At 36.4% G+C, this 16,890-nt stretch overlaps 1 protein-coding gene across 3 annotated transcripts in view; it reads left to right on the top strand.

Moving 5' to 3' along the window:
• Window positions 1-862: 862 nt before the first annotated feature.
• Window positions 863-16,890, top strand: part of YTHDF1 (YTH N6-methyladenosine RNA binding protein F1) — a 47,268-nt gene continuing 31,240 nt past the window's right edge. The window contains exons 1-4 of one of the 3 annotated variants that reach the window (XM_053708731.1): window positions 863-1,192; window positions 2,198-2,222; window positions 3,302-3,420; window positions 8,387-9,928. In XM_053708731.1, coding sequence (XP_053564706.1) covers window positions 1,163-1,192; window positions 2,198-2,222; window positions 3,302-3,420; window positions 8,387-9,928 — 1,716 coding nt within the window. In that variant the 5' untranslated portion in view covers window positions 863-1,162. The remainder of the gene's footprint in view (window positions 1,193-2,197; window positions 2,223-3,301; window positions 3,421-8,386; window positions 9,929-16,890) is intronic. The other 2 variants (XM_053708814.1, XM_053708649.1) reach the window with 2 other exon arrangements.

Raw genomic sequence — 16,890 nt, 5'->3', positions numbered from 1 at the left:
CATCGCTTTAAGTATGTGTGTCGTGTGGATGCACACTGGGAACTGTCCCTTTGAGGCTGTGTGTGTAGTGTGAGTTGACCCTTTAAAGGTTGTGTTCATGCCCCATTACAGTTTGTACTAGAAGGACTGCGTTGTGTCTCTATGTACAGTAAAAAGTTACAAAGGTATAAAAACCTGCAGAAATTAATAAAAATAAGTAGGCTAAGGGTTTCATACAATGTATCCCTGTAGGTGAGCAGAGCTGGCTGGGTAAAGTCTAAGGGGAAAAATGTTCTTTAGGACACAAAAAAAATAGCTCCCCATTTTGGTCCATGAACACACAAACAGTGCAATATTGTTGGTAGCCCCACATACACATTTTTGTCTTAAAATGTTATATGGCTGAGAAAATTATTTAGAACACTAAAATACGCGGAGATTAATATTTTATTAAAGGCTAGTATAACAAATCAAATAGAAAAAATATCAAAGATTTAACGTTTATCTGTTGTCTTGTATGCATTGCGTAATATAATATATTTAATTTTTCTGTAACTGAATTTTTCTGTAAGTTAAAAAAAAGCCCCAGTGTGTTTACTAAAATGAAATATAATATCCCAGTCACCTCAGTGTTCTAATTTGCTAAAATCACAGTTACATTTTTAATGGAAAAATAACAAACATCCTGTTCTCTGCTGTTTCTGTGCGAGGGCGACTGCGATTGACATTTCGGTTTCTAATATTCTTATACACTTATGGGTATCACGTGCCTTGGCGCTTTCATGACATCACTTCCGGTTCACAAAACCCCCGTATCACTTCCTTTCATACCGCCGCGCAGACTGTCACTAGTTTGGTACGCGCATGCGGTCTCTCCCTCCGTTCCCAGCGTACACTGCGCGGACGCTGACGTCAGCCGCACTCTGCCCAGTCCCCGCCGCCATTGGTGAGTGTGAAGCCTGTTACCTCCCGGGCCAGGCCTGAAGCTAGTGAGATCCCGGGTCGCGGCCAACAGCGCACAGATATTCTGCGCCCAGCCAGCACATTTAGCTGCGGAAATTTAGACACACTACTTTGGAGGCCAAGCCAGGCCTGGACTCACTACTTGCGGCCTTCTTCTTAATAGAGGCGCCCGTCCGAGACCCGGCCTACTGAGGCTACAGCACCGTGCGGCTCTTCATGAATGATGTCTGCCACCAGCGTGGACCCACAGGTCAGCGGTGTTTTTGCTTAGGATCCCATACACTTGTTTGCAAGTGTTCTCGTTCCACTGTTCTTGATTTCAGTAAATCTATAGGTCCTATTTGCACACCATGGCGTTTTCTCATATCCCTTCTTTAAATCATGTCCCTTTCACGGTGTGCTGTCACAGTAATACCCATCGCATGATATGTGACTGCTTTATACTCAGCCTTCCAGGCTCCTCTGTACCTCCCTATCATCTCTTTGCCATCCTGGGCGCGTCATCTCCCATCACCCACTCAATATACTTCTCCTAGCTCTTCTCGTTTTACACACACATCAAAAGCATTAATGTATATGTAATATACACAACACTGAAGAATCCCACTAGTTGTTAATACAGTATTATCCCACATTAATTTTGAATCTGTGCAGGTGAAGTAGAAATCAGTGAGTAGAGTAATATATTGAGGGAGGGGTTTGAATCTGACGGGAAGTAATACGGTAAACCTAAAGTATACCTAAAATTGGTTTCTATGTTTTTTGAGTTGCAAGAAAAGTTCTCATGCTGGATGCTAGACTTATAAATATAGTTACATATTTACTCATACAGTAAATATTTAAGTCATCATTTGAAGCTGTTATATATCAAGATACGCTGTCTAACATATCTAGTAGCACACAAGATACCTGCTGTAATGTTACCAAAATATTTTTAGAAAGCAGTATAGATTTCTAAATATATGCAACTCACTTTCTTTTTGGCATACCCAAGTAAAACACTGTAGTTGTCAAATTTGAATTCTCTTTTTAACACAAGGGAGAATGGTCATGTTGAGATCTTATGTGAAAATAGATTGTTAGATGTTTTAGGTATCTTAGCTTCCTCACAAAGCATGCAACAATATACATATGTTTTCTTGTTTAAATATTGCAATTGCATTATTATATATATTCTCAATACTAGATGTTTATATACATTCATTGTTTTTTTTTTTTTTTTTTTTTTCTAATCTCGATTTGGAAACCAAAACAGAGACCAAAGGGACAGGACAATAAAGGTATGTTATGTGATTTATAGGCTTGCTTTTTGTCTTGTTTAGTTAGAACATATTTATAATGTAAATACTTGTCTACATTTCCATTTGTAAATTGTCAAAAAGTATTGAAGAAAATCCTTTTGGGCACTCTAGTTATATCGCTTTTCTGAGATCTGCATCCTATATATGACAGAGCAAGGAAAGGTTAACGTGTGTCTAAACATTATGATGGCTTGTGAGATAAACACTTAAAGCTGATAATTTATAAACTAAATTTATTGAATGTTTGCCTTTAATGTTCTATATTTTTTTTCAAGAAATACTGCTAAATCATTGCATTTTATTATAATCCTAAAATCAATAGTTAAAGGGCCATAATACCCAAATGTTTAAATACTTGAAAGTGATGCAGCATAGCTGTAAAAAGCCGACTAGAAAATATCACCAGAACATCTCTATGTAAAAAAAAGATATTTTACCTCAAAAAATCCTCAGTAGCCACCTCCCATTGTAAAGGATTTCTAAGCAGCATATTAGTGTGTCTGTCCCGGGACAACTGAAGGGATGAGCATCGTGAACTCTCATATTATTTCACCAATCAGGTAAAGGAAGCTTACTATGAAATCTCATGTTAAGTCAAATCTCATGAGATCACAGTAAGAGTTCATGACCTCAGCACTGCTGATGCTGATTGGCTGCTGTTCATTTCTTCATTTTTTTACCTGCAGCTGGGAGCAGCTGAGTATAACTTTTTACACAGAACTAACTCTACTGAGCTGAGGAGATTTTGAGGTAAAATATCTTCCTTTTTTACATAGAGATGCTCAGGTGATATTTTCCTGTCAGCTTTTTACAGTTATACTGCATCAGTTTCAAGTGATTTAGCATATGAGTATTATGTCCCTTTAAGTATTTTCTGATACTTGGTAATCTTGATAGATGATGTTATGAAAGGATCAGAGATGCAACTTTTACTTGTTTAGTGTTACATGTTAGCTCCAGCTCTATCAGGGGATGCATTTAATACTAATCTAAACCTGTATGAATAAGGGGTTAATTATTTCTGTAAGTTAGTTTACAAACTCAATTTTCCCCAAAAGTTTTTCCAATAGGGCGCTCAAACAATGATCTAATTTCAGTTCAAAATGGATCCCTGCACCAGAAGGACAGCGTGCATGACAATGATTTCGAACAGTATCTGTCTGGTCAGTCCAACCAGGTTAGTAAACTTTTTTTCTTTAAATTAAAGTGAAAGTAAAGTTAGTCCGTTTATAACACATCAATATATTCTATTACATTGTACTACTAAGATCGCTAAGTTGAATTTTTCAATTTCTTTATTATTTAAAGTTTTATTAACTATTAAATTTCCTACCAGTACCATGCTAACTCCTCCCATCCTCTACTTCCTAATCTTTCTGTGTGGTGACGTATAGAGCGGTCCCACCCGCTCTATACGTATTTTAAAAGCACGATCACATAACATTGCATGCGCAAATCGGCGCTTTCTCAGTCTACCGTGCGTGCGCTTATCTGTAAAACCGTGTTTGTTTCAAAATAAGCGAGTGCGCATGCGCGAAACGGGAGCGCGCTCCTAATATGATATGGCCTGATAAATAGTTGCGCATGCCCAGAACTATAAGTAGGCGGGTGACGTGGTTCTGTACATATAAAGCGAGTGCGCATGCGCGAAATGGGAGCGCACTCCTAATATAGTAAGGGCTGAAAAATAGTTGCGCATGCCCAGAACTAGAAGTAGGCGGATGACGTGTTTTGACGGCCGCCTAACGGCCAGATTTACAATTGAGTATGCGAACAACGTGACCAGTAGAGAGAAAAATAATTAAATGGTTGAATTTGGAGAGTAAAAGAAAATGTTTAATTACGGCGATAACTTTTTACCGGTAAATAAAAAAAAAAAAACATGAATGAAAGTCATATTATTTTGGCACTAAGAATGTTATTTAACATTGCAAACCAGGTAAGTTTGCTTTCACTTTAACCTTCAGTGGTTGTAGTTTACAAATAATTAATATATTGTATCGCTAGAGTTCCACATATTTTATACAAACCTAGATCTGTTGTCTTACTCTAGTCTACAATACATATATGTTCACCACACTAGGTTATCATGTACATTTTTGCAAGTGTGTGATTTTGGTAGTCGGTTGAATAGTCTAGACAAAATAAAACTTTCCTGATTCAGATAGAGCATGCAATTTTAAGCAACTTACTAATTTACTCATTATCAATTGTTCTTCATTATCTTGGTATCTATATTTGAATGTAAGCTTAGGAGCTTGCAGATTGTTGGCTACATTTAGGCACCAATCAGAAAGTGCTACCCAGGTGCTGAACTAACAATGGGTCTGCTCCTATGGTTTCTTTTTCAAACAGATACCAAGTTAACTTAGAAAAATTGATTATAGGAGTAAATTGGAAAGTTGCTTAAAATTGCATGCTCTATCTGAATCATGAAATTTTAATTTTGTCTAGACTATTCCATTAATTGATTACAGGGGCACAAGTTAACTTCAGATCTAGTGTGTACATTTTTATTTATTTCTGTTTTTGTTCTCTGTATCATTTGTTAAAACTTAGCTCCTTCCTATTAGAGCATACGTGTTCTCCCTTGGAATTTTAAAGAGACATGAAACCTAAAGTTTTTATTTATTGATCAGAAGTGAATCTTAGTTATTTAAAATTGTATACTCTTATATTATTTGCTTAGTTCTCTTGCTATCCTTTGTTGAGATAGAGATATATATATATAGATATCAAATAGCCTGTAGCCCAGTACTCCAACCAGGTGGAGCAGCCACGACCTGGGTGCAATACTTATAAATAATAAATGTAGATATCGGTGTAGAAGAAGGGCACTCTCAGGATTTGTTAACAAGCAAAACATTTTTCTTTAACTCGTCTTTTTGGATCTGTGATCTTTGCCACTCGGCAGTTGCAAGATTATACTTGTCCTGATGAAGGCCCAACTGAGGGCCGAAACGTCGACCATGTATTAGTGATTCAACTAATTAAAGAAAAATGTTTTGCTTGTTAACAAATCCTGAGTGCCCATATATATATATATATATATATATATATATATATATATATATATATATATATATATATATATATATATATATATATATAATCTCCCAGTAGTGCATTGCTGCTCCTTCATTAAAAGATTCCAAGAGAATGAAGCAACATTTATGATAGAGGTAAATTTAGAAAGTTGTTTAAAATAGTATGCTCTATCTGAATCATCAATTAAAAATGATGGCTTTCATGTCTATTAAGCTAAAATTAGCAGATAATTTTTTCCCAATGTTTGCACAAATTATCATTAAATCAGTTTATATTAAGTTATGCAGCTAATTTGCAGCTTGCATAATTTTAAACATTAATAAAAAAACAGCATATATTATAATCACGCCCCCCCCCCCAGCTGGCAAATTTTGTTTGTGGATAACATTGCATATATGTATAACATATATTGCACAACACTGCTGTCATAGTGCTCAATACTTCTGCACACTCTTGAGCTTACCTCTTTATGCACACGCCATCTTCCATATATATTTACCCCTGGACTGAATTTGAGGGTACTGAACTTGCTATTTGGTACATACATACCAATCACTTATTTGATCTGCTCAAGCATGTACACAACCAGCACTTCTGTAAGTTTGAATATTTGCATCAACGCTGTGTAAAAGGAATCAGTCTGTCTACCCTCTGCAAATAGTTCTTTTGCGGAGGAAAGCACATCTTAGTTTTTTGTTTTTTTTTGGGACAGTGAAAAGTGCCTCAGATTTGACATTAGAATGCCAATGCATATACACAATTCTGCGGGCTTTCAAGAGATTTCGCAAAAAAGTCTGTTCTTACTGCTTTTTTGTTATAAGTATTTAACCGGGCTTATAACGCAGACTCTCAATGAACCTAATATGGCTATGATAGTGACACCATAATATTGTAGAATATATTTTTACAGGTTTCTTATGCAAAAGTCAGCATTCTGACTTGGGATTCCCTGGAAGACAAGCCAGCATTAGTTTTCAATTTACAGTGTGAACGTTTATAGGAGATTAAAGGGATATTAAACACGAGATTGTAATAGAAAAGTTTAATTTTGCACTTTGTTAAAAAAGCTATATGGCAAAGTATGGTGAGAAGAGCACAGTGACTTCATATGGGATTCATAGGATGCCACCTTTGCCACAAGCCATACTAGATCTGCCCCGGTCAACTGTACATGCTATTATTGTGAAGTGAAAGCGTCTTTGAGCAACAGCCCAGTCACCATGTGGTAGACCATGCAAACTCGGAGTGCTGTAGCACATAAAAATCGCCTATCTTTTGCATCACTCACTACAGACTTCCAAACTGTCCCTGGAAGCAACATTCACATAGCCAAGCAGCTGTACACAAGCCTCACATCAATATGCAGAATGCCAAGTGTCGGCTCGGGTGGTGTAAAGCACTGGACTCTGGAGCTGTGGAAAAATGTTCTCTGGAGTTATGAATCAGGCTTCACTATTTGGTACTCTGATAGAAGAATATGCATGTGGACACCATAAGAGCACTACCAGAGTGCATAGTGTCTATTATAAAGTTTGATGGTGGAGATATTATTGGTGTAGGGCTGTCTTTCAGGGTTGATCTAGGCTGCATAGTACCAATGAATTTTCATAGTAATGATACAGGATACAAAGACATTTTATGGAAGGTTCTTTTCTTAACAAGCATGATTGTGCCCCTGTGCTCAAAATGAGTTCCATGAAAATATGGTTTGTTTGTGCAAACCACTCAAGTTCCTCCACACCAGAAATGAACCTGAACGCCTATTGCAAACAAGACCTTGTCCAACATCAGCGCCAGACTTTATAAATGCTCTTTTTGTAGAATAGGCACAAATTTTGTGGAAAGCCTTCAAAGAAGAGTGGTGGCTGTTAAAGACTCAAATGGAATGTTCAAGAAGCTTAAGTGATGGTCAGGTGTCCAATTTTTTTTGGCCAAATAGTGTATTTTTGTATTTTTTTTTTCTATGTAATTTTAATTCTGAAAATTGAGGACTTTTCATTTTCCTTGGTTTAAATAATTTATTGTGTACTGCCATATTGAAACCTAAGTTTCACTTATCTAACCCCTTCTGCCGTTGGCAATTAGGAAGTGATAAATTGTTCAAACAATGGCTGTGTGAAACATAGCAGTGTTAGATGTACTTTTTAAACCATAAATTAAAATTGATAAATATCACCTTGTTTAAGATCCTACACACACTAAAATATTGTCCTTTATGTCTTTATAGTCCTATAGATTGCTTTGTGTAGCTACATTTTGTATGCTTATGAAGAAAAAGGTTAGTGCTATGTTATCCAGTGTATTTAAAGAGAAACTGAGCACTTTTTTTTTTTTTTTGCTTTTGTCTAAACATTTTAGAAACAAAATAAATTTGTTTTTACTACGATTGTTTTTGAATAGCCAAACTCCATCCATTTTTTTTTTATTTGAAGGATCTAATATGCACTTGTTACTGTAGTAGACAAGGCTAGCGACAATGACATTTTTGCAGTGCATTTGCTAACGTCGGTTAAGGGCAGATTTATAGCAAGGCTAGTCTTGAGATGTCTTAAAATTGTCAACTTTCTAGTTATCAAAAGTGGAATTACACACTATAGAGTTAAATTGAACAAAAAGAAGGCATAATGTTTTATTACAATCTCAATATGTTTACTTTCTCTTTAAAGACCAAAAATATCCCTGTTCCAAAAAAGGATAAATGATGTACAGGTTATACCTTTTTATAGCTTAGAGGGATACATATGCAAGTTTTTAGGACACTAATGTCCCCAACAGACAAAACAAAATAAGAGTATTGTTTAGAATACTTCTATGACAAGACATTGCCCTGAAAGGTATCAACTGTACATCACTTTTTTTTTTTTTTTTTCTTTCCCCAAAAGGATTTTTGCTTTATTTATATTTTGGGCTAATCCTGTATGATTTAACAACTTTATACAATAGAGCATATCAAAACAGTTTTATATATATATATATATATATATATATATATTACTTTGTGTGATACATTTTAACTATTTTCCTTAGCTTTGGTTTGTGTTTTTCAATATTAACAATAAATATGGTTACTGATCCTTCTATTTTTTTTTTCTCAGAGTAACAGCTACCCATCCATGACAGACCCATACCTACCGAGTTACTACCCTCCATCTATTGGGTTTCCATACTCCCTAAGTGAAGCTCCATGGTCAACTGGAGGGGATCCTCCCATCCCTTACCTTGCCACATACTCGCAGCTCAGCAATGGAGACCACCACTTCATGCATGATCCTGTTTTTGGGCAGCCTGGGGGTCTTGGGAATAACATCTATCAGCACCGCTTCAACTTCTTCCCAGAAAATCCAGCCTTTTCTGCATGGGGGACCAGTGGTTCTCAGGGACAGCAGACCCAAAGCTCTGCCTATGGAGGCAGCTATAGCTACCCACCTAGTTCCCTAGGTGGAACTATTGTTGATGGACAAACAGGATTTCATAATGACACTTTGAATAAAGCTCCAGGCATGAATAGCATTGAGCAGGGCATGGTTGGACTTAAGATAGGAAGCAATGTAACTGCATCTGCAGTGAAGACAGTGGGTTCTGGTGTTAACAGTGTAGGAATGCCCAGTGCTTTGTCAGGTAATGGGGGCACCAGCATAAGCATGCCACCCTCAAAGCCAACATCATGGGCAGCTATTGCCAGCAAACCTGCCAAGCCCCAACCCAAAACAAAAACTAAGCCTGTAACTGTAATTGGAGGGGCCTTACCACCACCTCCCATCAAACACAACATGGACATAGGTACCTGGGATAATAAGGGACCTGTGGCCAAGCCCCCCATACCTCAGCAGATCCCTTCTCCTCAGACCATCCCTCAACCACAACCTCAACAGCTGATGCAGCCTATTCCTGCTCAACCACCTCCTTTGTCTCAGACTCCATATCAAAACCCACCCCCACCTCCGCAGCAGCCACAGGCTCCGCAGAATCGTTGGTTAGCTCCGCGTAACAGGAACGCTGCTTATGGGCAGGCTGGGAGTTCAGATGGAAACCCCCTTGGAGGAGCCCAGTCACATCCACTTCCTGGCTGTGACTCCCACCCTGTGCTAGAGAAGCTGAAGGCCGCTCACAGTTACAATCCCAAGGACTTTGACTGGAATCTGAAAAATGGACGTGTGTTCATTATAAAGAGTTACTCAGAGGATGACATTCATCGTTCCATCAAGTACTCTATATGGTGTAGCACAGAGCATGGAAATAAACGTCTGGACAATGCCTTTCGATCTATGAATGGCAAGGGTCCAGTCTATCTGCTTTTCAGTGTCAATGGGAGTGGACACTTTTGTGGCGTAGCAGAGATGCGTTCTCCAGTGGACTATGGCACCAGTGCTGGTGTCTGGTCACAGGACAAGTGGAAGGGCAAGTTCGATGTCAAGTGGCTGTTTGTCAAAGATGTCCCCAACAATCAACTGAGGCATATTCGCCTGGAGAACAACGACAACAAACCAGTCACAAACTCGCGAGACACACAGGAGGTGCCCTTAGAAAAAGCAAAACAAGTGCTTAAAATCATTGCCACTTACAAGCACACAACTTCCATCTTTGATGACTTTTCTCATTATGAGAAGCGGCAAGAAGAGGAAGAGGTCGTGCGCAAGGTAATGATTGAATGTGACTCATCAATTTTGGTTTTAACTCACTGACAATAATTACGTTAAGGTCATTGTAGTTGCATATCTGTTATATTGTAATTAAGCTTGTAGGCTAGTGTTTTAATTACAGACTGATCAGGGGTATAACAATCTACAGTCCTGTAGGAAACTTATTTAACTTGAGTAATTAGTTTCAACTCCTGATAACCTACATCTAGTGCAGGCTTCTTCAGTCTAAAGACTGGGGACAATGTGCCTGTCAAGAATTCTTATGTGGCCCTCCATTTCTACAAGCTAAATACTGTGTCTGAACCATATTTTTGATCTTCTAACCAATATTCAACTTTAGTTTAAAACTAGTCGGGGGTGTACTTGGTTTGTCTTTTATTTATTTATATATATATATATTATATTATTTTTTTTTGGGGGGGGGGGATTTACTCACTAGTACATGTATCATTTTGCTAGCTGTTTGCAAGTGCAAACAAAAATCTAGTAATAAGTAACCAAACCCTTAAAGCGACACTGAACACAATTTTTCTTTTGTGATTCAGATAGAGCATGCAATTTTAAGCAACTTTCTAATTTACTCCTATTATCAAATAATAAATAAATTCATCCACCAATAAACAAGTGCTGTCCAGGGTTCTGGACTTCCTTTTTCAAATAAAGATAGCAAGAGAATGTAGAAAGTTGATAATTGGAGTAAATTAGAAAGTTGCATGCTCTATCTGAATCACGAAAGAAAACATTTGGGTACAGTGTCCCTTTATTTCATGATTAAGATAGGGCATCCAATTTTCCAATTTGCTTCGTTTGTTGAATGAGCAGCAATAAACTACTTGGGAGCTAGCTGAAACCATCAGGTAAGCCAGTGACGAGGCAGCTAGCTCCCAGTAGTGCATTACTTCTCCTTATCCTACTTACGTATGTTTCAAAAAAGGAAGCAAATTAGATAATAGAAGTAAATTGGAAAGTTGCTTAAACCTGCATGCTGTCTGTGTTTTTAAACCGTGGTCTTTAAGTACCCCCAACAGGCCAGGTTTTCATTATAGCTGAACCAGTGCACAGGTGCAGTAGTCAGCTGATTAGTAACAAGGTTATTAACCTGATCTCACCCATAAGATGATTTTCACCTGTGCGTTGGTTCAGCTATAATGAAAACCTGTCCTGTAGAGCAGTGATTTGCATCCTTTTTTTGCCGTGGCACACTTTTTTACATTAAAAAATCCTGTGGCACACCACCACATATATACATATACACCATATGTGTGTATGTGTATATGTGTGTGTATATATATATATATATATATATATATATGTGTGTATATATATATATATATATATATATATATATATATATATATATATATATATATACTGTGCTGCCATGTCTCCTACAAACTATTCATGACATATTGACATTCATTCACAAACAATCATAATGATCGTCTGTGAATGAATGTCAATGTCATGGTTGTAAATGATGCCTGATGAGCCTGTCACATACCTACCAATATTTCAAAATTTGAAAGAGGGACACCCCCGCACTGTTGTCAGTCTGCCGCGGCACACCTGAGGATCTCTCACGGCACACTGGCTGAAAAACACTGCTGTAGAGGTACTTGAGGACCGCATTTGAGAAACAATGCTCTATATGAATCATGAAAATGTATTTTTTATTATATTGTCCCTTTAAAATGTTTTGTGTTTTTTTGTTTTTTAAAATAAAAATTATTTTATAGAAGGTTGCACTCACATTATATATAGTTGTAACAAAACAAAAGCCACTTTTCTAATATGTTTATTGCATTGCGCAGAACTCTTTATATTTTGTAAAATGTAAGTAACTTAGTCTGCTTCTTGGTGTTAAAGGGACAGTCTAGTATAAATTAAACTTTCATTATTCAGATAGGACTTTTAATTTTAATCAACTTTCCAATTTACTTTTATCATCAAATTTGCTTTTTTCTCTTGGTATTCTTAGTTTAAACTAAACATAGGTAGGCTCATATGCTAATGTCTAAGCCTTTGAGGACTGCCTCTTATCACATGCTTTTTAAATCTCTTTTCAACACAAGGAGACAAAGTACACATGGGCCATATAGATAAAACAGTGTTCAGACACAGGGGATTATTTAAGATTTAGCACAAAACAATGCTAAATTTAAGACAATAGATAATAAACAGTCAGTCGTGTGATCAGGGGGCTGGAAAAAGGTTCCTAGATACAAGGTAATCACAGAGGTAAAAAGTATATTAATATAAAGGTGTTGGCTATGCAAAACTGGGGAATGGGTAATAAAGGGATTATCTATCTTTTAAATCAATAACAATTCTACGGTAGACTGTCCCTTTAAGCACCTGCGATGAGTATTGTGCAAAATATATATTAGTAATTTGAATGATAAAGCTTATTGCTATAGAGTGATTGTATTCTAGCCATGTATTTAAAGGGACACTCAGGTTATATTAAATTTTCATGATTCAGATACAGCATGTAATTTTTTTTTTTTCTTCCAATTTACTTCCATTAAAAAAATGTGCAGTCCTTTTATTTTTACACTTTTTGAGTCACCAGGTCCTACTGAGCATGTGCAAGAACTCAGACTATACGTATTTGCATTTGTGATTGGCTGATTGCTATCACATGGTACAGGGGGAGTGGAAATATATACAGTATATCTTTGAAATGTGTTAGAAAAAATATCTACTATTCATTTGAAATTCAGAGTAAATGCTATTGTATTGTCTTGTTATCTTGCATTTGTTGATTATGCAAATCTGTTTACTGGTCCTTTAACATTTTGTAGAAAAAGTCTCTGGGATAATCCAGCATTTTCATGAGTGACCAAGTTTGGATTTTTTTTTTTCTTCCAGAACTGGTACACACTTTAAGACATTAATTATAATGTATACACATTACCAGAAAGACCCATCCATAGCCACTCACTTTGGATTAATATGGCATGTAGACCTTAATGAGCTACTTTATTTTTAGTTAGTAAAGTAGTGTGGGACAAGTAAGGATGAAGTTAAATATTGGCCTTATAGATGAGGCTGTGCACAATTTATGAGATTCTTTAATACTCCCTTTTTTACTGTTTTTTTGTTTAAAATTTTACTTGTTAAACTAGTTATACATACTAAATCTGTTATTGAAAATCAGGGTTATTCCACCAAATATTCATTTCTGAGCTCTTGCTAAGTTAAAACATTAGTATTCTTTTGTTTAACAATTAATATGAATTTGTTTTCTTTGCATTATTCGAGATCTGAAAGTACTGCATCTTTTATTTTGACCAGTTGTCTTTTTCCAAATGTTCTAAATGACAATTTTATTTGGAATTTGGGAGAAATGTCAGAAGTTTATAAATTAAAAATAAAATAAAAAAAAATAAACAAAATGTTCATTTTACTCGCACAAACCTATAAATAGTAAAACCAGAGAAATTGATAATTTTGCAGTGGACTTTATTTTTCCCAGAGCTGTATGTTGTACTCATCATAAACACTGACACATTACAAATGTTTCTGTGTTGGAAAAAATATTTTTATTATCATGCCTTTTAACTGTTTTTCTTACACAAAATGTTTTAGAAGAGTACATGTTTTTCAATTTTATATTACAGAAAAAATAGGCAAATTTAATGTCTTACACATTTACATCGTTCTCTATTTGGTCATGTTAGTGGAAATAAGATCAAGCCAAAAAAGGGTTCATGCACCAATATAGGAGTCCCAAAGCCCACCCGTCTCAGACAGTTCAATAAGAAGCAGTGCTAACGATACTCTAAGCGGCAGAGGCACTTACGGTTTCCAATATCAGTATCATTTCATCCCTGCCTGTATCATCAGGACACCAAGATCCTACCAAGATGTTAATGACTTCTCTATCCACGGCTCACCATGAGTATTTCCAGGTGGCGATCTGTGATGTCAGCATAGCGGGAGAGCCCTATGGAGCAATCCAAATAATGCAACAAGAAAAACAAAGGACATCAGACCGGCTCATTCTCTCGTGAAAGAAAGTTGGTTTATAGCTATCTTTGAATACGGGTTGATCCCGAAACGCGTCCTTGCCTGGACCACACTGCATTGAATGTCACTCTTTACTTGTATGCTGTAGCCCACGCTGGTGTGCTCTTGTTTTATGAATAACCCCCCTTTCTTTCACGAGAGATTAAGTCCTTTGTTTCTCTTAGTGGAAATAAGATCTCTAGGTTGCTCTGAAACTGCAAATCTCTTTTTCTAAATAAATCCGTCCTTCCATATTTTTGTTGCTCCTTGCTAAAATATTAAAGCATGTTTTGTATTACTGAGCACTGCATACAAACTAGCCTATTAAAAGGGACAGTATTGTGTTTTTCCCCTCTTTTTAGGTGTTCCCAATTATCTATTTTACCTTCTTAATGGGATTCTGAACCCAAATGTTCTATTTCATGATTCGGATAGAGCATGCAATTTTAAGCAGCTTTCTAATTTACTCCTATTAATTTTTCTTTGTTCTCTTGGTATTTTTGAAAAAGAAGGAATGTAAAGCTTAAGAGTCAGCCCATTTTGTTTCAGCACCTGGGTAGTGCTTGCTGATTGGTGGCTAAATGTTGCAACCAATCAGCAATAGCTACCCAGGTGCTGAACCAAAGATGGGCCGGCTCGTTAAGGTTACATTCCTCCTTTTTCAAATAGATACCAGGAGAACAAAGAAAAATTGATAATCGGAGTAAATTAGAAAGCTGCTTAAAATTGCTGCTCTATCAGAATCGTGGAAGAAAACATTTGTAGTCGGTATCCCTTTGTGTGTGAAATTGTTTTAAGGACCATTACAATTAACATTTCAACACACGTTTCATTACTGGAAGTGAAACATTATTGCAATGTTCATTATTAATTTTGCTTCTTTTTGCTGTAAAATGTTTGAAATGTGTTCTTATTCCATTTTCTTCCAGGGAGGCTTTGGTTTATGCTTTTTAGCTACTTTTCTGTGAGGCAGTCGATCACCCCTCCTCCCCTCTCACTTTACCTTTACTCATTTGTTCTTTTAAAGGGCCATGATACCCAAATGTTGAAACACTTGAAAGTGATGCATCATAGCTGTAAAAAGCTGACTAGAAAATATCAATAGCAATATTTTACCTCAAAAGTTCCTCAGTAGCCACATCCCATTGTAAAGGACATCTAAGCAGCAAATCTGTATGTCTGTCCCGGGACAGCTAAGAGATTGAGTGTCGTGCACTCATGTTATTTCCCTATTCAGTTTAATGTAGTTTACTATGAAATCTCATGAGATCACAGTAAGAGTTCATGACCCCAGCACTTTTGATGCTGATTGGCTGCAGCTAATTTCTTCATTTTTTTTTTTTTTTACCTGCAGCTGGGCAGCAGCTGAATTAATTATAACTTTTTACACAGAACTTACTCTGCTAAACTGAGGAGATTGTGAGGTAAAATATCTTCCTTTTTTACATAGAGATGCTCAGGTGATATTTTCCTGTCAGCTTTTTACAGTTATACTGCATCACTTTCAAGTGATTTAGCATGTGAGTATTATGTCCCTTTAAGGAGGATTATCAGTTTGCAACAACCACCAATATAGGAAAAGCATTCTTTGCAATATGTGGCTGCACATATGTGCTTCTTATTGGTTTACAAATGTGACAGTTCAGCTTGTTCCCAGTAGTGCATTGCGGCACCTTCAATAAAGGAAACTAAGAGAATGAAGCAAAATTGATAATAGAAGTAAATTGGAAAGTTGTTTAAAATTGCATGTTCTCTGGGAATCATGAAAGAAAAGGTTTGGGTTTAATGTCCTTTTTTTAAGTATATATAGTGTTTGTGATTGGTTAGCTTAGCAAGGGTTCTTTTGTTCTGGGTGACAGGGAAATCAGTAAAATGAGAAGACCTAAAACAATATGCTCATTTGACCAAATAAAACTGCTTTATGCTTTGCAAAATTCTTCTCAGATGTAAAGATACATTATCTCAGTGGGCAGTGTGACAAACTAAAATGTTAATGTTTCAATTGCTCTCTAAGTATTGGAGTGTGCGTAAACAGTGAGAAATAAGATATGGAAGACTTTGTTTAAATTAGAAAAAATAATTTGGTTTCATCTACCTACAAGCTCTGCATATTTAATTGTGGTCTTATTTATCAGAAACTATTTCATATACAAAAACATACTCAAATTTCCCAAACGTTTAAAAGGATAGTCCACAATATAATTTTTGTTTTAAAAGATAGATAATCCCTTTATTACTCATTCCCCAGTTTTGCACAACCAACAGTTATATTAATACACTTTTTACCTCTGATTACCTTGTATCTAAGCATCTTCTGTCAGCCCTGATCACATGACTATCTATTGACTTGCAGTTAGTACTGTGTTGGGCTAAATCTTAAATAACTTCACTGGCATGGACAGTGTTATGGCCCACATGAACTAGCAGTCTCCTGAAAAGTTAATTAAAAAAAAGCATGTGAGTAAGAGGCTGTCTATAGTGGCTTTGAAACAGGCAGAAATTTAGAGGTTTAAATATTATAAAGTATATCAATATAACAATGTTGGCTGTGCAATGCTGGGAAATGGGTAGTAGAGGCTTTATCTATCTTAAACAATAACCATTTTAGTGTAGACTGTCCCTTTGAACCCTTCAGATGGAAAACAATTTTACTGTACAATGTTCTTTTAAAAAGTGTATTAAAGGGACAGTCTACTCCAAAAATGTTTGATAGAGAGAGCTTTTACTACCCATTCTCCTGATTGGCACAATTAATATACTTTATAACCTTTAAAACTCTAAATTTCTGCCTGTCTCTGAGCTGCTGAGATAACATTGGGCTCTATCCCGTGGAGTTAGTCATCACTAATTGGCTAAAATGCAAGTCTGTAAATAGCACTGAGACAGGCATTATGCAGAGGCTTCAAGGGACACTGAACCCAAATGTTTTTCCTTCGTGATTCGGATAG

Source organism: Bombina bombina, chromosome 1 (genome assembly GCF_027579735.1).
Source record: "Bombina bombina isolate aBomBom1 chromosome 1, aBomBom1.pri, whole genome shotgun sequence".
NCBI classification, from domain to species: Eukaryota; Metazoa; Chordata; class Amphibia; order Anura; family Bombinatoridae; genus Bombina; species Bombina bombina.
This window is presented reverse-complemented; position numbering and strand designations above follow the sequence as displayed.